The sequence below is a fragment of the Orcinus orca genome, chromosome 16 (assembly GCF_937001465.1).
Source record: "Orcinus orca chromosome 16, mOrcOrc1.1, whole genome shotgun sequence".
Lineage (NCBI taxonomy): Eukaryota > Metazoa > Chordata > Mammalia > Artiodactyla > Delphinidae > Orcinus > Orcinus orca.
In genome coordinates this window covers 6,496,063-6,517,799 of record NC_064574.1, presented here as the reverse complement: position 1 = coordinate 6,517,799, position 21,737 = coordinate 6,496,063, and the positions used below count along the sequence as shown (strand labels likewise).

General features: G+C 52.8%; 1 protein-coding gene across 4 annotated transcripts in view; it reads right to left on the bottom strand.

The window, feature by feature from the left end:
• The window catches only part of BMP7 (bone morphogenetic protein 7), a 90,457-nt gene that overhangs the window by 27,498 nt on the left and 41,222 nt on the right, over nt 1-21,737 (bottom strand). For all 4 annotated transcript variants that reach the window (XM_033410402.2, XM_033410400.2, XM_012537627.3 and 1 more), the window contains exon 3: nt 1,428-1,576. In XM_033410402.2, coding sequence (XP_033266293.2) covers nt 1,428-1,576 — 149 coding nt within the window. The remainder of the gene's footprint in view (nt 1-1,427; nt 1,577-21,737) is intronic.

The window sequence follows — 21,737 nt, the reverse complement described above, 5'->3', positions numbered from 1 at the left end:
CAGCCTCCCATCCGTCCCAGACCTGCTGAAACAGAATCTGCATTTTCACAAGAGTCCCAGGGAATTCCTTTGTACCTTAGGGCATTATTTTTAAAACTCTTCCTGTATTAACTCACTCATTCTCAGAACAACCCAATAACCCAGGATCTCTTATTACCCAAGGGTTGGAGGCGAGGAGTGCAGGCTCTGGGACGTTAGCGAAGTTGTCCAAAAAGTCACACAGTGGGTGAGCGGCAGAGCTGCATCCACTCCACATGTATACAAAAACACAACAGCCTCTAAAGACTAAGGAAGTTCTGTAACAGTGGAAAAAAGACCAACCTCCGAGACACGTGGTCCAGTGAAAAAAGTAAAGTGAAGAACACTGTATATACTATGATAGCATTTGTGGGAGGAAAAAAAGGACAGCAGAACCTATACGTAATGCTTAGATACCCAGAAGGCATCTCCGATCAGAAAGACACCCAATAACATGGAGATAGCTGCCGCTGCGGGGTGGAACTCAGCAGCTGGAGGAAGGAGGTCAGAGGGAAACTACTCACTGTTGCACACGGCTGTAACTTTCGAATTTTGAACCAGGCACATGTAGTACCTATTCTGAAATAATTCTTCTGTGAACTGGTGTAAGGAAGAAGTTACCCACACCCTAAAGGCATCCCCACTTAATAAGAAATACGCTTTGGGGAAGGAGAAATCGGCACAGCCGGGCCCACCCTAGTCCCGCACGTGCTCTCCTGTCTGCCCCTCTCAGAAAAGATGGGCGTGGGGTGAGGGTGAGGGTGAGGGGCTGGGGGAGGGCGGGCGGACAGCGCATTCTCCAAGTATCTGGGACCCGGCACCACGTTCAATCTCTTGGAAGACGGTAATGCCTCGTATCAGTGTGGTGGTCCTTAACTGGGGCAACTGTGCCCGCATGGGACACTTGGCAACATCTGGAGACATTTTTTGGGTGTCACAAGTGGAAGAGGCTATCTATCTATCTAGTGGGTAGAGGCCAGGGATACTGTTAAACATCCAGCAATGCCCAGGACACCCCAGAATGTCCTGTGTCCTGAGTTTGGGGAGCCTGCATCAGCACGTTCTACGTTCGGGCATCCCCGGAGGTTCAGCTGAAGTGCAGCTTCTGACGCCGCGGGCCTGGGACGGGCCAGAGAGTCTGCATTTCGAATAGGGGGAGGCCACCCATGCTGCTGTGAGCAACGAGGCCTCACCCAACCCAGCTCTGGCCAACTGTGTAATCATCTTATGCAAAAGAGGTAGGGACTGCTTTCACTGTGGATCAAAAAGCTGGACAGTAAGTACTGATGGGGGAGGGGGCAGGGGAAGCCTGGTCCTGATGGAGACGAGCACGTGGACTGCCGAGATCCTCCTCGAGTCCACGGCTGCGGGCCGCACTGGCACGAGCTGGGGTGCTGGCGTGGACTTACCATCCAGAGTCTCCACTGAGAGCTGCAGGCCCAGGTTGTGCCGTGGGTTGACCACCCAGTGGTTGCTGGTGGCCGTGATGTCGAACACCAGCCAGCCCTCCTCCGAGGCCCAGAGGGTGCGGCTGTCGAGCAGAAACAGGTCTGACTCCCTGCAAGAGAAGAGAGAGACACAGGCTCCGGGTCAGCAGGTCATGGTTCGGTTCCCCACCCCCGTCAGCCAGCCAGCCACTGATGGACAGGAGGACCTTGTGAGGCAGGGGAGCTGGCAGGAGGTCTGCCAGTCCCCCCAAGTGGGTTCATCAGACCAAGATCCAGCCATGGAGACCCCCAGGTAGCAGCCGTGGTGGGGAGACAGAGTGCAGAAGAGGTGTAAAGAGATACGTGCAGGAGACAGACGCACCGCTACGAGACCGATGCGCCCTTCAGATTCATTAGGGGGGATGCCAATGAGACAGAGCACAGGAAGGCAGCAATTACACAGCCTCCATGATGCCAGAAGTTTCAGGAAACAGAAGTCCCCTTTCGTTGGCTTATTCACCACTTGCCAGGCGCTGTCCCCAGTGTGGTACGCACATTCTCATTCAGTTCTCACAACCCTAAGCTGCGGGAGTACTATCATCTCCGATGAATCCATGGTAAAACCATGACATGCCCAAGGTCATTTAGCCGGGAAGTTGCTAGCCTGGGGGTTGGAGCCCAGGCAGCTGAGCACCAGTGCAAACGCGCCTCATTTCCACACTGTGCCACTTCTTCATGAGCCCACCACGTGTTAGGAGGTGGACCCCCATGCAGACTGACATCATTAATAGAGGGAGTCCTTTAATTCTCTCTTCCTCAGATTTGTAGTAGCAAAATGGGTAAAACCACAATTGACCTTGTAGTGGATGGAGGATGAATGGATGGAAATGGATGGATGGATGGAGAGATGGATGGATGGAGAGATGGATGGATGGAAGATTGATGGACGGATAGAAGATTGATGGATGGATAGAAGATTGATGGATGGATAGATGGAAGATGGATGGATGGATGGATGGATGGATGGATGGACAGAAGGATGGATGGATAGATTTTTACATTCCTAGGTAGTAGAATTCTAGTATGTAAGATATCTTAATGTCTCTTTTGCACTTTTAATTATAAGGATTCAAAGTTTAAATATTCTGAGTCCTTCGATAGTCAGTTAGGATATCTGAGCTCCTACACTCTACCAGGCTGTGGGTACAATGATGAACAGCACCCAACCAGCTCCTGCCCCAGGGTACTGACAGTCTCTGTCGTACCTGGAGGGATCTAATTTTCCTGGGAATTAAGGTGAATTTTCTCTGCTCACACCTTATCAGATGTATCAACTACTGATTGAACACTTACCACCTGCCAAGCCCCGGGTTGCACTGCCTGCCCAGATCATGTCACCGAGTTCCTACAATAACTCTCTGAGGTGGGTAATATTAACTGTACCCCTGTGCGGGTCTCAGAACCGAGGCTCAGAAAGGCAAAGATGTTAGCGCAGGGTTACGCTGCTAGCACACAGCTGAGGCAGGACTGGAAGCCCACCGGGCCCCCTGGGAGGCTTGCAACCATACAAGAAGAGAAGGTCTTCTGGACGCTGCCTTTGCTCAAGTGTAGCTGTCATCATTTCAGAGCCTTTGGCGAATTAAACCCATCGTATATAACTCACTAAGCCCTCGGCCGAAGCGAGCGGCAGATACCCGCTCCTTGAGATGAGGCACGATCTCCCTATTGACCCCATCCCCCGCTCTCTCTCCTAAAAACTAGGGCTGATCACCTCTTCATCTTTCCTGTGTGGTCTGCAGACCTCCAAGTTGGTGAGGTCTCTGTTGCATCATAACACATTAGACATTTACCAAGCATATTAAAATGTATGAGACTCAGAGAAGGCATGCATGCAGAAAACAAACTGGCAATGTTACCCAGTGTCTCAAGTGTACTTTCACTCGGAACCCAGTGGAAATGCACCGGGCGATTAACAGGTCACTCAGAGAAGTCTACATAGGTTGGAGAAGCAGGCTCAGAAGCAGACAGGAGCCAAGACAGGTGTGAGGGTGCAGGGCTGTCTCATCAAGGCACAGCTTTGGGGAGTGAGGGAATGAATTTGAGCTGTATTTCCCTCTTTGACTGTCTCCATCCAAACGTCTGAGGGCAGAGGATCTAGTTGGCCTCGTCAAGTCCCTGCCCCGCCCTTGGCCACGGGAGGGCTGAGCACTCCACGGTGATGGACAACATCACCGGGACCACAAGATGGAAACAGGGGTTATCCCCACCTCACGCCCCCCAAAATCCCACTTTTTAAGTGATAATCAGTAATCGCCGGAACCCAATTCAGAAAATGCTGAATTATATTATGCCACGCATGTGAACGAGATACGACTTCTGATCGTACGGCCGGCAGAACGGAGCCACACTACAAGACAGTGCATGGTCTCTTGACCAGCCAAACCACAGTCCCTTGTGACTGCAGGACACTTGCTGCCTCTGTAATACAGAGACATCAGAGGGGCAAGGACGTCTTTTTAGAGCCACCGAATATTTTGAGGACACTCACTTTCATGGCCAAACTGAATTAAAATAACGAGACAATCTTTCATGACCCGTTTACTTCTACTTCTTCCCAGTGCCTTTTCAGAGGTAGTTTCAGAACTGTCTTGGGGGCACGTCCACACAGATTTTAAACTTCCAAACAAGAATTTCCACTGTCTTCATCTCCAATCTGCCTTGATGGCTTTCCTGGCTGTGGAGATTACCAAGACTGTGAACGCACGCGTTCGCTGCTCTAGATAATTAACAGATGAGAGAAGAAGCACCACTCCGAAACCAAACAACTCCCTCCCTCGCTCAGGCACCCAGGGCCCCGGTTGGAAGCCTCTGCAGCACAGCACAAGTCACAGACCTGGGTGGCAACTTCGCTGGAAAATTATTTGCCAGAAGATGTGACCAGATATCTGGATAGGCCCTGACTGACAGTCAAACAATGAATAGCAACTTAGGGAATGGAATTGGGCCTTTGAACAGTGAGCGCCTTGCCAAACGGCACTACACGTTCTCTTGTTACAGCCAGGACACCGAGGGCCAGATGTTACAGGCGAGCGTTGACTCATCATGAATCAACATGTGTGCGTGTGCGGACTCCCTCTCCTGAGCCCTAGTTCGCAGTGCGTTCCGGGCTTGCTGGGAAGAGCCAAACCTTCGTGGAAGGCATCGGGACAGGAAAGCCCTTTCGAGGCGGGAGGAGTGAGATGCTAACACAGACTCTGCTTTGAGACAGAAAGCCCAGCCCCAGGTTGGCCGTGTGAACGGGACAAGGGAGCAATTACCCAGCAGCCGTGTCCGGACTGACGGCTGGGAAAGTGGGAATGCCTCGCTGCCACCTCCAGCATCTTATTCGAACACAATGGTTCTTACAACTGGGAGGAACCAACAAGCCCTTTGGGATGTTTTTATTTACCATGAACATACTGGCCTCCCTGACGAGCCCAGGTGACAGCAGAGGCAGAACGGCTCAGGGTGGGAGCCCCGGGGAACCTAAATGCACTCCTTCCCCTTTCCCACTGCTAAGAATCTAGGTACTTTCCACGCACCAGCTCCCTGATCTCCAACAGTCAGGTTATTGTTCCCATTTTATAGATGAGGGAAGTGAGGTTCAGAGAGGGGAAGCCCACTGCCCACATCGATAAACCTTCTAAGTGACAGAACCAGGATACAGCGCCGGAAGCGTGACCTGAGGACTTGGTACTTAAGCCCCATCACCTCCTTAACTCACCCTCTGGCCAAGGGACAAGAGACCCAGGAGGCTGTTCAATGCTGCACGATGCATGTTATTGTCACAACATTGTGTGGAGTAGAGAGAATACCAGAGGGGGGATGACGTCCAGGTAGCAGGGAACAGAGAAGGCAAGTAGGGCAAGCTAGCTCATTCCAGAGCCTCACTTTCCTCCTGTGTAAAATGGAGAGAACGCCCTCTTCTTCAGCAGCTGGGGAAGCCGACTGAAGACTAGCCTAGTGACAAACTCCCAGGGCTCCTGGAGCAACGCTATAATTACTACAAGTCATGTAAGTGCCGGTGTACACTCCCTGTTGGACGGTAGGAAATTCTGGGAGGGGAACTTTATCTATCTTGGGCCCAGTCATTACATGACTGCCCAAGATCCATGCAACAACAGACCACACACCCATTCAAACAACGTTCGCCTTGGACGCCAACACTCACCAGACAAGGGTCTCCGGGTGTTCGCAGTCGGGAGATTTTCTGCAAATACGGCCGTCAACAATTCCTCCCCTCCCTCCCCACATGCAGCTCTCTCATAAATCGGGGAGGTCTGCTCCACCTCTGACGTCTGCACTGACCACCCGACTTGTCGTGGACTCAGTGGCAGGGAGGCCCTGCCATGTCCAGGAGGAAGACGGAAGAGGCTTAGCAGATCTGCTTCTGCTGCCCACTGCACTGGCAACCCTGACTCTTCTGCGGGAGAGATGACATGGAAGGGAAAGGGGCAGAGGCTGCGGAGGAGGGGGGTCTCTGAGGGGAGAGAGAGAAAAGCCAAGCCAGCCCTCAGCAGACATGCCATCCAGGGTGTTCCAGCCCCAGCCAAGCTCTCAGCTTCATCAGGGACTACAGCAGACGCTACCAAGAGTAGAAAAACTGCCCAGCTGAGCCCTGCCCGAATTCCTGAGCAATTAAATGATTGTTGTTTAAGCCACTGCGTTGTAGGTGGTTTGTTCACCACGGAGATAGAACCCAAACAACAGTCACACTGTTTAGAACAGAAAAACTGAAAACGAACCATCTACTGAGAGGGACGGGTAAAAACAGAGGGTGTATCCAAGCGCTACACATCTGTGTCAAAGGGCCATATAAATCCATACTTCTTGACAAGAGGGAAACATGGTATTAAGTAAAAAGGTGTCATAAAACAGGATGTGTAGTATGCAAATTTCTAGAAAAATACAATATGCTAAGATTGGTTAAAAAAAAAAAAGGAAATAGAAAATTTGAGTCACCCAACATGCACTAACAAATTGAAATAAAACGCCTTTCCCCACACCCAGATGGTTTTATACTGTATATTTGCCATATTATCAAGAGATAATTCCTTCTGGACTTCCTGGTGGCACAGTGGTTAAGAATCCGCCTGCCAATGCAGGGGACACAGGTTCGAGACCTGGTCCGGGAAGATCCCACATGCCGCGGAACAACTAAGCCCGTGTGCCACAACTACTGAGCTTGCGCTCTAGAGCCCTCAAGCCACAACTACTGAGCCCGTGTGCCACAACTACTGAAGTCCACACGCCTAGAGCCCGTGCTCCACAACAAGAGAAGCCACCGCAGTGAGAAGCCCGTGCACCACATCAAAGGGTAGCCCTCGCTCGCCGCAACTAGAGAAAGCCGGCGTGCAGCAATGAAGACCCAACACAGCCAAAAATAAAATATATACATAAATAAATAAATTTTTTAAAAAAGAGAGAATTCCTTCTTATACAAATTGGTCGAGAAAATGGAAGAGGGAAAAGTAAGAACCAGTATTGTAAAGCTAGCATGTTATTGATTCCAAAGATGGATAAGGCCAGTTTCAACAGACATTTCTTTAAAGACAGACAAATGGCCAGTGAACATATGAACAGAGGGTCAACATGATGAGCCATTAGGGAAATGCAAATCAGAACTACAGTAAGTTAGTACTTCACAGCCAGCAGGATAGCTAAAACCAGAAACACAGACAATAGCAAGTATTGGCCAGGATGTGGAGGGACTGGAACCTTCAGACACTGCTGGTGGGAACGTGAAATGGTGCAGTGAATTTGGAAAATAGAACGGCAGTTTTTTTTGTTGTTTTTCTTTTGTGGTACGCGGGCCTCTCACTGTTGTGGCCTCTCCCGTTGCGGAGCACAGGCTCCGGATGCGCAGGCTCAGCGGCCATGGCTCACGGGCCCAGCCGCTCCGCGGCATGTGGGATCTTCCCAGACCGGGACACAAACCCGTGTCCCCTGCCTCGGCAGGCAGACTCTCAACCACTGCCCCACCAGGGAAGCCCAGAAGGGCAGTTTTTTAAGAGGTAAAACATAGAGTTACCAAATGACCCAATAATTTTACTACCCAAGAGAAATGAAAATCCTACACATGAATGTTCATAGCAGCATTACTCATAAGAGCCAAAAAAAAAATGGAAACAACTCATATATCCATCACGTGATGAACGGATAAACAAAACATGGCAAGCCCATACCATGGAATACTATTTGGCAGTAAAAAGGAGTGAAGCACTGACACATGCTACGACACGGCGGAACTTTGAAACCATTATGTTAAGTAGAAGAAGTCAGACACAAAGGACCACATATCGTAGGATTCCATTTAAATGAAATGTCCAGAACAGGCAAATCCACGGAGACTGAAGAGATTAGTAGCTGCCAGTAGCCGAGGATGGGGGAAAATGAGGGGAGGCTGGCTGCCAGTGCGTATGGAGTTTCCTCTGGGGTGGTGAATATCATCTGAGATTAAATAGGGTAACCTTAAATAGCACAGCTCTGAATATACTAAAAACCAATGAACAACACACTTTGCAAGATTGAAGTGGATGGTATGTGAAATAGATCCCAATAAAGCTATATTTTAAAGAGTGAATAAGCCCAAAATGTAGGGCGCAGTGTCACGATGCTAACAATTTCTTTAAGGTTAACACACCTATGCGTGGAAAGCCTAGATGCACGTACTCTGGAGTTGCAGCAACACCCCCCCCGAGGCTGTTTCTCGCCTCTACACACACACATCAATGTTGTCGCAAGTCAGCAAGCACAATCTATTTCTGAAAGAAGTGAGATAGTACGAGGTCCACATTGTTTCCATGTTTTCCTGGGGACGGTCCTGCCCGTTCCTCCAGGCTCACACAGGCAGCCGGGGGAGACCCAGAAGGCAGACTTCACCCCTCCTGAAACCCAGCCTCCCCCAAAGCCCTGCTCTCCGCGAGGCGTGAACCGCCAGTGACCCCAACTCCGTGGCAGAAGGGGCGTTAATATTTAACCACTGGCCTGGGGACACAGTGCTGCTGGGGTATGCGGGCTCCTCCTCCCAGGGACACCATGAGAGCGGCCGAAATCTAACCCATGGGGGAAGCAGGAGGAAGCCCACACCATCACCTGACCTAGTTTCCAGCATCTCAGCCCACCTTACCCTGGAAAGTCCAACCACAACGGAAAAGTGGGTATTTTAAAATCTCCAACGTGGGAAGGTGGAAAGTCCTTTTTTTTTTTTTTTTTTTTTTTTTTTTTGCCCTCTGGCTCCTTAGAGACTATTTAGAGACTGTGATCTCAAGGGCCTTTGCCCACGAGCCTCTCCCGGAGTAGTAAGAGCCCCACGCAAGACGCCACCGGCTCCGACCAGGGCCTCAGAGACACTGTTAATGCTTTGCATACACTCAGCTCCTAGGCAAACAGCCCCGGGACTGAGACTGGAAGCCTGGGGATTCCTCTGACCCCTGGGGTTTTCCAGGCAGGAGCAGGACCCATGGGAAACAGATTCCAACGGGGTCACCCAGTACCCATTGCCTGGTCACCTGGGACTGTCTCTGTCCAGTCTCAGCATCCAGTTTCACTCTCCTTCCCCCTGACCCTATAGCGCTGTAGGAAGGACACCGCCTTCCACCTGCCAGTGGGGCCCAGCAGTGCAGGGTCCTCACAGCCAAAAAGGACCTTGGAAATCCACTCCAGATGCTTTAATTTTCAGCCCGGAAGACCAGAGTCTGGTGTGCAGGCCGCTGGTGGCTGCACGGGAATTAGAACCCAGTCCTGGGCCTCAGTCTAGGCCAGTGTGATGGAGGCCGAGACCCAGCTTGACTCCCTCCAGGATCCCTCGGACACAGTCCATCACCGACAGGGTGCAGACGCAGGCTGGGGTTCGGAAGGGCCACATTCGGAGTCACCCAAGGTCTCTCCAGGAGGCCTCGCTGGTGGCAGGGGGCATCAGAAGCCCAGCTCCGTATCCTGGGCACCCACTGTGCGCCAAGCTCTTGAGTGACGTTCTCTCACCTAATCATTCCTCTTCCAACCAGGTAGACATAATTACAGCCCCTACTTCATAGATGACACAACTGAGCTGCAGGGGAGTTAAGACAGCATCCTCAGCTAGTGACCGGCAGGCCCCCGACCGGAAGTGACGTGAAGCACATGGGCCCATTCTTCACATCGGTGCCCCCAGCCAAGAATCCCTCCCTGAGGTTAGAGGAGGTGGAGAGGATCCAAGAGAGAATGCGGCTGGCCCCGTGCCAAGGTTCCCCCCAACGCCATTAGAAAAAGGGAAAAGAACTTGAGATTACGTGGTGTGCGGAATGATACCCCCCTCAAAGACATCCACAGCTAATCCCCAGAACCCGTGGATTACATGGCAAAAGGGATTACATCAAGGATTTTTGAGATGGGAGATGACCCTGGATTATCCAGGTGGGCCCCGTGTAATTACAAGGGTCCTCATAAGTGAAAGAAGGTGACGGGAGGGTCAGAGAAGGAGATGTCGGACAGAGCAGAGGGCTGAGTGATGTGACTGCTGGCGGGAGCCACCAGCCGAGGGATTCAGGTGCCTCTAGAAGCTGGAAAAGTCAGGGAAACAGGGCTTCCCTGGTGGCGCAGTGGTTGAGAGTCCGCCTGCCGATGCAGGGGACACGGGCTCGTGCCCCGATCCGGGAAGATCCCACATGCCGCGGAGCGGCTGGGCCCGTGAGCCATGGCCGCTGAGCCTGCGCGTCCGGAGCCTGTGCTCCGCAACGGGAGAGGCCACAGCAGTGAGACGCCTGCGTACCGCAAAAAAAAAAAAAAAAAGTCAGGGAAACAGGTTCTCCGTAGAGCCTGCAGAAGGAAGGTAGCCCTGGGGACATCTCCTTCTTAGCCCAGCGAGACCCATTTCAGACTTCTGACCTCCAGAACTAAAAGATAACAAATTTGTGTTAAGCTACTAAGTTCGCGGTAATTTGTTACAGCAGCCAGAGAACTTAAGAATTTCCCTCCTGAAACACACTCTGAACACCTCCTATGGCTCAGGAGTTCTGCTGGGAACCAGAGGTACAAAGGCAGCCACAGACGGAGCTCTGGGTGCACGGGCCATGAATGCATCCCATAGTGAGGGCAAGTAAACACTGACTAAGTGGAGTGGAGGAGGGGAAGTGCCCTCTGGGTGACCAAGACAGAGCAAAGCAATGGATTTGGGGGGGGCGAGGCTGTCCAGGGAAGTGTCTCCTGAGGGAGGCCAGAGGGGTGAGCAAGGCCGATGCAGCCAACAGGGCAGGAAGGGCATTGCAGCAGAGGGAACAGAATTCGCAAAGCCTCATGAGAGAGGCTACCGTGGAGGGGGTGCAGGTACTTGGTGAGCACAGAGGCGTGCGGCGGCACGGAACTGCAGGGCGTCCTGGCCACGGGAAGGTTCAGATGCTGGGAGAACTGAGAGGCTGGCAAGAGTTTTAACCAGGGAGTGGAAATAACTGGCTTTGGGCAAACTCTCCCTCACCCCTGCTCTGACCCTCACCCTGTGGCTCTTTGGGAAACTGCATGGCTGGACATTTTATTTTAAAACGCTGCATGTTGCAAGCCGCTTCTGGGCCTCGAGAACATTCCTCAGAAGGCAGCGAGTGATGGAGAAGCCAGAGCTTTCCCAGGCTAACATGATGTCACGGAGCGGGGCAGTCATGGCGCTGCTAAGGCTGAGTCAGGCTGGGAAGCCAGCAGCCCGCTGTGCACCTGGAGACAGCCCAGCCTGCAAACACCAGCCCTGCAGGGAAGCCGGGAAGGAGATCAAAGGAGCCGGCAGAGGAAGTGGGGCGTGGCTGTCATGAGGCTCCCGGGTCAGGGAGGACCCAGCCCAGGTCCCCGCACCCCACCTGGGGCTTCAGGGAATGCCCCACCTTCTTCCAAGTCACCCAGACAGTCCCTGGTGTCCCCGGGGCGGGAAGGTGAAGTCAGAGAGGTCCAAGGCTTTTTTTAAACTTTTTTTTTTTTAAGGCTGCGCCTATCCAGGAAGACTAAAATTAAGTCATTTGGGGAGAAAGGTGGAAAAATACACAAAGAAGCACAATATTCTCCTCCCGCAGCCAGAGCCCGAGTCACCAGCCCACAGCGTCCCTGCCCCAGGACTATCTGTCTGCCTGTCTGTCTGTCTGTCTCTCCCTCCTCTCTTCCCTTCCCCATCCTCCACCTGGGCATTCACAGAAGGGTCAAGAACACCCCTGTCCAGGGTCCAAGAGGCCTGTGTCACTGGAGTCAGGGAGCAAATCAGCAGCCGTTAAGGCCTGGGGCTCAATCTGTCCGTCTGCAAGAAGAAGGATTTGGAGTTTACCAAGGTCTCAAAAACTGCTTCCCGGGCTTCCCTGGTGGCGCAGTGGTTAAGAATCTGCCTGCCAATGCAGGTGACACGGGTTCGAGCCCTGGTCCGGGGAGATGCCACATGCCGCGGAGCAACGAAGTCCGTGCCCCACAACTACTGAGCCTGCAGTCTAGAACCCGCGCACCAAAACTACTGAGCCCGCACAGCACAACTACAGAAGCCCGCGTGTCTAGAGCCCGTGCTCCACGACAAGAGAAGCCACCGCAATGAGAAGCCCGCGCATCACAACAAAGAGTAGCCCCCGCTCGCCACAACTAGAGAAAGCCCATGTGCAGCAACAAAGACCCAACACAGGCAAAAATAAATTAATTAATTAATTTTAAAAAAACCTGCCTCCCATGAATAAGATGTCCAAGGGGGTAAAATGACACAGCTGAAAATCACAAAGGCTCTGTATTCAAGTAAGATCAGGAAGCATCACGTGATCACTGCTTCTTAAGAGATTTCATAATGCACGTTGGCTCGTTAAAGGTTCTGAGAAATCCTGCTGCAAAGAAATGTCTCCTCCAGCCACGGAGTGCGCTTGCAGAGGCTCTCAAACTCGTGTGTGAAAGCAGGTCACGGGGGCAGGAGGGGAAAGGGATCGAGTCTGCACCTAAAAATGGGATGCAGCTCCCAGCAGGAGGAAACAGTCAGGAGGTCTAAGTGGAGCCCAGGATCCTCTTTGTGGTGAAGTCGCCAGGGTGGCCCTTGGGTCACACTTTGGGGGGTCAGGGATGTATGCATGACGACACAAGGCTTTGGGTCCTAGGAAAGCCGAAATCAAATCCCTGTGGAGTGACCCAGGGCAAGCCAACCTCTGTCCTTCAGGTTCTTTTGTTTGTAATGTGGGGGTAACAATGAGGACTGTTCTAAGAATGCATCAGCTGGGATGGGACAGTCGAGATGCCGGCACAGAGCTAAAGACTCAAGGCTGAAGGCTCCAGGGTGCAGCAGATTCACTCACAACCACATCGTTCTGACTCTCATTCGAGATGCAGTGATCATAGAACAGGTCTGGCGTGGAGACGGCCCACCGACCCCTACGATACCTGAGAGGCAGGCAGGTGCTGTTGTCCCCTTGCACAGGTGGGAGACTGAGGCTCAGGGAAGCTTACAAACGCTCCCGGGGTGGAGGGAGAGCAGCCACCTGGAGGAACCTCAGAGCCTTCCTTCCACCCTCCTCCTCCCCCACTCCGTCTGTCCCCAGCAGCTGGCTAGGCTGTCAGAACCCCGATTCTGAACAGCTAACTGCCCTGCCCGAAACCCTTTATTAGGCCTTAGGATAAAAAAGCCAAAATTCACTAATGTGTTCCATGATAAGGGAGATGATGTAACTGCCGGTCCAAACTGGGAAACTCTGGGGAGAGGAGGGAGGCCACTATTAATTCCAGGTGGGCACATGGGGGCATTTAGTCACCCTCCCTATAGGCTCTGGGTGGTCTGGCCCCCCTCCCTCCCCGACACCTCCTCTCACTCCACTGTCCTTCCACCTGCCCCCCAGGGCCAGCCACTCCAGCCTCCTTTCAGGCTGCCATCTATACCAGACTCTGGTCCACTCCAGGCCTTGGTACATGCTGTTCCCACTGCCTGGAAGACTGTTCCCTGTCCTTTCGCCTCTGTCGTACCTGGGCACCCTGCGGCTCCTCAGGGAAGCTTCCACTGACACCCTGATGGGTACGTCCTCATTATACATCCTCGCAGGCTCTTCTTTCCAGCACTCAGGCTAGAGTTTAAATGTGTTCATGTGGTTCTTTGGGTTTTCCTCTTTCCCCAACACATTTTAAGCTCCTTATCGGCCAGAACCAGTCCTACTTTGCTCCCCTCCGTCGGAGCCCCAGCACCTAGCAAACAACATAGCACACAGTAGGTCTCAAATAGAAGACCTCTGAATGAATGTGCTGGTATCTTTGGAGTTTCTATCAGCCAAGGAGGTTTTCTGATGTCACTCTCTGTAGTTTGTGTTATTAAAAAGGAAGAGTGAATGTTTTTTCTAATGACTCAGGTGCTTCCAGAGATGCATTTGCCTCCAGTGCCCTGGGCCTCCGCCCACCATCCACCCTGTACCCACCGGGAGCCCCCTCCCAGGTCACGGGCACTAGGCTGCCTGGTCACACACACTGGTCCGTCCCCGGGCACCTCCACGCTCCCCACCTTCCACAGGTCCTGGCTAGGTAATCACAGGGTGGCCAAACCTCCCCCAGCCAACCCCCAGCTGGAGGCTGCCCGGCTGCCTGGGCTTCACCTCCTCCATTTCTATGCCCTCAGCACCCTGTCAAGGTCAGCTCCTTGGTCTGCACCTGTCAGGAGAAACCAACAGGACGCAGACAGGCAGGGGTCTGCGGCTGGGAAGAAAGTCAATCTCAAATTTACTTTGGGACCCAACTGTTGCTCCTCCTTACTTAAGATCCCAAGGTTTGGGCCCCAGAATTTTCCAGAACCCTGGAGACCTGGCATTCTGTTCACCCTGGGTGGGCCCCATACAGAAACCAAACGATGTGAAGTGAGCCGCGCTGGGGCTTTCAGTGCTCGGAGGTGAAACATGAAGGTCCCCGGGGCCGCCCCAGAACCACCAGGCCTTGTGGGGAGCACCACGGAGCTCTGAGATGGGAAATCCCACGTGGCCAGGCAGCTGCCGGCATCTGGCATCGTGGAGGTGGGCGGGCGAGACGCCCAGGATGGGAGACTCATTTTTCAAGACCTTCCCCAGTTGCCCCATTTCCTCCGGCCTCCAGCTCCGGACGGAAATAGCGCAAGGTAAGTGCAGCCTCTTTCATGCACACTCAAGGAATAAACACACCAACGCAAACCCAGTGTTTGTGCTGTGTCATCTTTCCTACTTTTTTTTTTAAAAAACAACCACAGGCTGTTTTAAGATTCCAAACCCAGGCGAAGAAAAGTTAAGTGAACCAGGCAGACAAGGGAGAGAGGAAATGAACTCAGCAGTGGAGTCTGCAGACAGAAGCAAGTGTCCTGAGCACCACAGTCAAGGTTTTCGAGAACAAAGGCCAGACCCGTAGCTCGATGCAGAGGAGGGAGGGGGTGTCTGAGACCAGTGGCTCCTTAAACCAAAGAGTGGCGGCAGGAAGAGGCGAGGCTGAGGACACACCTGCTGTGCCAGGTGCCACAGGTGCCTTGCGCTGCTGGACCCCCGACAGCCTACCAGGTGCACACTCTCTCGTCCTCTGTCATGTTCTGGGGTCCCCCAGGAGCAGATCCTGAGTCAAGGGCTTGAATGCAAGTGGTTCGTCTGAGAAGTGACCCCAGGAACCACCTGAAGCGGGGCGGGAAGTGAGGCAGGGATGGAAAGGGGCCAAAACACGGAGCTGTGGGCCTCTGGGGCTCACACCCGCTGGGCCCCCGGGGCGCTGCGTGAACACAGCTCAGCGTGGTGCTTCCTGGGTGCGAGGAGGCTGGGCTATATATCCACCTGCGATGGAAGATGAGGGGCTTTGATTCTGCAGTGAGCTGCACACACTCCTGGGGCAGAGAAAGCCCTGGGCAGGAGACGCCGGTGCTGCGCGGAAGTATCTCGCGTGCGGCGCCCGTCAGCCATTGCAGTGAAGAAGGACGGAGGCCCTGTCCCAGGTCACAGCTGGCGAGGCCAACACGGCAGGAGTTGCCCACCCTTGGAGGCCAGACATGGGCTGCAGGAGAAATTGCAGGGACCCCCCCTCCCACGATGGCTGGTAGGGGTGGGACCTGGGAGAGAAGACCCAGCGCTGAAGGGGAAGCCGGTGGGCGGTCCCTCTTCCAGCCCAGGAATCAAGACTATGGGCCTCACAGATTCTTCTCCTGGGAGTTCAGGGTCACTGGGATGCACCCCGATCCGCTGCACGTGTAATGCCTGACAAAGCAGGGCTCTGCTGGAAAGCGCTGTCCAAGGAGAGCCCCATTTCCTTCCCTTTGACAATGGCCGGCTCCCTTGCAGGCTGCTCGTTCTAACTCTCAGTCCCGCTCGAAAACCTGGCTCACAGACCACCACTCCTACACTTCCCCAGCCTACAGGCCCAACCCTGGAGCCAAAGGTTGAGCCCAAATCCCTAACCTCACATCAAGGGGAAATAAGAAGTCTGCTTTTGGACCCAAGTGTCATCTTTAAAGAGTCCCTAACTAGGTTCTGAGGAAGAACCAAAAAAATTAAAAATCCTAACTCTGAAAAGGCTCTCATAATCTAGTTTTCATGCAAGAAGGGAAACCACAGGCTTTGTGCCAGGCACCAGAAAGGGGTGGTGTGCACTGGTCGAAAGCCCCAGAGGCCACAGGGCGCTCCAGGCTGAGGACCTAGCGATCCTGACCACCTGTGTCCAGGTTCAGAGGGTGTGGGATTCGAGTTGGAGTTTGAAAGAGGTAAGGTTGAGACAGACGAAGCAACAGTGGGAGAGGATTATGTACAAACGCTCCGTCAAAAGCTGGCTGAGGGGCTTCCCTGGTGGCGCAGTGGTTAAGAATCCACCTGCCAATGCAGGGCACACGGGTTCGAGCCCTGGTCGGGGAAGATCCCACATGCTGCGGAGCAACTAAGCCCGTGAGCCACAACTACTGAAGCCCACGCGCCTAGAACCCGTGCTCAGCAACAAGAGAAGCCACCGCCATGAGAAGCCCGCACACCGCAACGAAGAGTAGCCCCCGCTCGCTGCCAACTAGAGAAAACCTGCGCGCAGCAACGAAGACCCAACGCAGCCAAAAATAAATAAATAAATTTATTTATTTAAAAAAAAAAAAAAAAAAAAGCTGGTTGACTGTCAAGGTCATCAGAAACAAGCAGAGCCTAAGAAACCCACAGGCAAGATGTGCCCAAGGAGACGTGATGACTAAATGTCATATGATGTCCTGGAAGGGGTCCTGGAGCAGAAGAAAGACACTGGGTAAAAACCAAGGAAATCTGGGTCAATTACTGACTTCAGTTCATAATAATAATGCATCAACATGGGTTCCTTAACTATAGCAAATGCACCAAACTAATGTAAGAGGTTAACAGGGGAGCCCGGCTACAGTGCGTATGGGAGCTCTGTGTGCCACCTAGTCAATGTTTCTGTGAATCTAAACCCATTCTGAAAAGTACGATCTAGTAATAAAAAGTAAATTATGTTTTTCTAAACTCTGGTTTCCAGGGGGGTGGAAGGATTAAACTAGAGTGAGGACTGAAGAGACAGGGAAGGGAGACCAGCTGGGGGAAAGCAGAGGCCAGAAAACAAGGTATCTCTGGAGAAAAGGGGGGTGTGCGAGAGCCAAGCTGGCTGGACCACAGGTCGTGTGTGTGTGTGTGTGTGTGTGTGTGTGTGTGTGTGTGTGTGTATCTGTGGGTGTTGTGTGCCTGTGTGTCTCTCTGTGTGTGTATACGTCTGTATGTGGATCTGTGTGTGTTGCGTGCCTGTATCTCTGTGTGTGTATATGTCTGTATGTGTATCTGTGTGTCTCTGTGTGTGTGTGTATACAGGTGGCAGCTGGAGGTGAGGTTGGAGCTGGACTGTGGAAGGTGTGCATCCCTGCAGTAAAGCACTGGACTTTCAAGGTACAGATGAGAAGCATTCGTATGTGTATAGACAGCAACAGATATCTATACCCAGGTCGCTTGCAGGGCCAGCCTCATGGGCATGTGACCTGGGCAATCACCCAGGAGCCCACACATACGAGGGCTCCGTGCTTGGTTTAATGCTCTGCAGTCACTGCCTTGAAATCCTTAATGCATTTTTTTTTTTGCCCGCGCTGTATGGCATGTGGGATCTTACCCTGACCAGGGATCGAACCCGGTGCCCTCTGCAGTGGGAGGGCAGAGTCTTAACCACTGGACCACCAGGGAAGTCCCCTTTAATGCATTTTTAACAAGTAGTCCCATGTTTCCGTGTTGCACTGGGTCTCACAAAGTATGTGACCAGTCCTGGGCGCTTCTTTTTAACAATTAATAATAATAATTCCATACTGCATGATTCTAACTGTATGACATTCTGCAAAAAGCAAATTTATGGAGACGGTAAGAAGATCAGTGGTTGCCAGGAGCTGAGGGGAGGGGAAGGATGAACAGGCAGAGCACAGAGGATTTTTAGGGCAGTGAAAGTACTCTACATAAAGACACTGTGATGATGGATACATGTCATACACATTTGTCCAAAGCCATAAAATGTACACCAAGAGTCAATCCTGATGTAAACTAGGGACCCTGGGTGATAATGATGTATCGATGGAGGTTCCTCAGTTGTAACAAATGTACCATCTCGTGTGGGATGTGGATTATGGGGAGGCTGTGCACGTGTGGGGATGGGGGCTATAGGGGAAGTCTCTGTACCTTTCCTTCAATTTTGCTGTGAACCTGAAACTGCTCTAAAAAAAAATCTTTTTTTAAAAAAAGAATACTAACAAAGACTTCTGGTACCAACACCATATTGGCTGCGGTTAAACACACGAATCTGTATTTTTCTCTTTAAACGTGGTCCCAGGGGGTCCTGACAACAGCTCAGCTTGGGCCCTCCCATCCCAGACCATGGGGCCGATGGATGGACCCGTGTGAGCAGGTACGTGGCTGGAGCTTAGTGGGTCTTTAGGGGGAGGATAGCAGTGAGCACGATGAATGGGAGGCAGGAAGGAGACAGGGTGGGGAGGGACTCCCCACTCAAGCCTGGGTCAGGGCCAGCAGCACCCCCTCTGGCTTATCCACAAGCGCAGCATCTCAGATGCTTCTGCCTGGGCTCCCCGGCTCCCGGGGGCTTTCCCTCCCAGGTGCCAGCACCCCTTCACCTGTGAACATCCAGGGTGGAAGTGCCCCTCCCCCTCCCCAGGGGTCCCGCAGGGGACATGTGACAACGTCTGGAGACGTTTTGGGTTGTCGCACCCTGGCAGTGCCATCTCACAAGCAGAGGCCAGGGAGGACGCTAAACACCCTACAGTGCACAGGGCAGCCCCAAGTGTCCGTGATGCCAGGTTGAGAAACCTGCCTCAAACAGCACTGGCGGATGAGGAGGTAGCAGCACGTCAGCTCCCTGACCCGTGAGTGCAGGGAGGGGTACGACTCACCCCTCCGGAAGTCCCTACAGGACGAGGGAGCCAAAGTCACCTTCCGCGGGGCTCTGCCCGGCACCACCCCCTTGCCTGGCTGCCTGTCTTTCCAGGCCCACTTCCCCATGCACCTGCTTTTTCTGGAAACGTTTTCTAATCGTGCACCTTCACACAGTCTTCATCTCAGGGTCTGACTTCAGGGAAACCTGACCTGAGACGGGTGGCCAGCAGGCTTCACTCGACGGCAGCTTCACTCAACTAGCAGCAGCTGCCTCAGCTAGCGGAGCTGTACTGAGGATTCAGGCCAAGGCCCGGGTAGGCAGGAAGGAGCTCTGTGATCTATTAGCAATGCCTGCCCTGGGTCCCTGAGGGGGTGTGGTGGCATGCTCGCTGGACTGCAGGCCAGGTGTCAGCTTTCCTTCCTCCATTTTTGGAGTGACAAAAGGCAAAGCCTTGGACATTGTGGAGAAAAGAAGAAAATGGTGCTGCTGGGGGCTGGTGGTAGGAAGACAAAGGAAGGACCTGTGTCTGGAAGAACCTTGAGCATTTACCCAGATGCTGACCTCCAGCCTGAACTTGAAATAACCAAGGGCTTCCTTAACCATGGTTGACTCCTTTTAAAACGTCCCTTTCCCGGTGAGCCTGCATTTCCCATCCTTACTGAGTTCACATCTGAGCAGGCACTTTTCTTCCCAGCTACAGATGACCCACTGCTCATGACCAAACTGAAAAATATTAATTCTCTCTGTCTCCTGCCAAAAAGGCTAAAGCAATTACGGGCCCTGATATGAAACACAGATGTTAATACATTTGGAAAAATAGACTCCTATGGACGAGCAGAGGTCCAAGTATGAAGTGCTTTTGGAATTAAAGCGCTGGGATCAAGTTATACAGCCAGCCCCCAATACTGAAGCCCATTCTTCCAAAATTCATTCCAGTGTAGGGAATCCGGGGCCATGGCACACACGCTGACATGTCCCCTACTTGCAGACGAGAACCAATCCACCCTTGGGTACCCACTGGCACACAAGCTCAAAATAATATAATTATAATCATCACAGGGAAACTTCCCTGGGATTGAAAAGTATTATAATTATGGGCAATTTTCACTTTTTGGAAATTGGGCTCAGATGCTGAGGAAAGGTTGCGAACGAGGTGTTCTCGGGTTTCAGCTCTGGAGGAGAGAACACATTGGAAGGCTTGCTGGGACTGACGGGCCCAAGGTGGGAGGTGTGGGAAGTGTGAGAGGAGGGCCGGCGCTCCCCCGGCCAGCAGGGACCTGTTTCGCACGGTCTCATACCAGCCCCCGTGCTTGGTACTGAAACTCCTCTGTGCAAGACGCAGCCACAGTCTGTCAAGTCAGGAAGCCCACGGCTAGAAGGGCAGATCCTTCATGTACACGTGTTTTGCTGAGCACCTACTATATGCCAGCTTCCAGGTACTAAGGATACAACAGTGAGCAAAACACACTGGACGCCTGCCCTCATGGAGAGATCGTCTCTGGCCTTGTTGCTGGGCCACCATCACGGTCACCACGGCTCCCACTCAGATCTTTGCGGAAAAGCCCGATGAGGCTCATGGCGGGCCACGACCCACCCAAGTTCAAGCAGCTTCCAAGTGGTGGAGTGGGAGGCAAATCCAATTGCTTCCAAAGCGCCTGGTCTTTACCAGCTGTCCACACAGCATCACTGGGGCAAGCGGGGCAGGTCTTCCATCTTCTCGGCCTCAGTTTCCTTGTGCAGAAAATACGTTTCCCTCCCATCACCCAATTCCTAGGATTGCCATGAAGGGAAAAGGAAATGTGTATCCATCAGCCAAGGAGGAAAACCAGATGTGACTGGGGACAGATGCAAACTTCCTTTCCTTAACCCTAACCTGCTACTGTGCCTCAGTTTCCTTGCCTGTAAAATGGGGTGGGTGATGGTACCTCCCTCAGGGGGTTGTGGTGGGAAGGACAGAGTGCTCTGAACAATCAGCTTTGTCATCGTCACCGTCAGCAAAGGCAGCCAACTCTTCTCTCAGTTCAGAGAACTGTTATCCACCTGGGAGCGTGTATATTACATCATGAATTCGAAGGCATCTGCCTCATGGACAAGAGGTAAAGGAGCGGCCCTTTCCACAAGGCGGGTCTGCAAGGGGACTGACTCACGGGACATCTGGTCTCCTTGACCTTCACGGTCATTAAGCATTAAATCCATATGGAATGATGGGAACAGGGCAGGCACAGAAGAAGGTCCTCCTAAAGGCTCCCCAGCGTCATCGTCTGTAACCTCCTCTCCCAAAGAGGCATCTAGGCTGCCATCCGCTCACCTTGGGGAATCCCACACTGGCACTCACCAGCATCAACCACATCTCACGCACTCCCGGGAGGGGACGCAGGGCAGGAGTCTCCACCCACGCTGAACGGATGACGTGACTCCTGCAAGGTCCCGCAGATCCTCAAAGGAACAGGAAAGGACAGGATCAAGTCCACTCTGGGGACTTTAAAAAAACCCAGTGTCAAGGCGATACTGGGACCCGTTACATCAGAATTCTGGGGGTGGGGCCCCGAAATTTTACCTAGTGCCTGGTTTTGAATTGCAGGGAGGGTGGGACCTTGGGAGGGTCATTTGACCTCTCTGTGCCCCAATGACCACATCCACAGAACGGGAGGATATAGACGTCTCAAGGTCGTCGTGAGGACTTAGCGTGCGTGCAACTTGCAAGCACTTGATGCACAGAGTTTGTCGCCACCGACTCCCTGACCACCGCTCGTATCTTCCCTGTGAAGCCAGTTAGGGGATGAATTACGGAAGGAAACAAAAGGCACCGAGATTTTAAAAAGCAACAAGGCCCACGATGGCCTTAGCCTGCAGGACAGGAAACCGACGGACATGTGGACATTTGGTCCCGGGCTGCCGAGCAGGGCAGCCCAACTGCGATTTGACTGGCATGACGCGGGCTGGACACGGCAGATT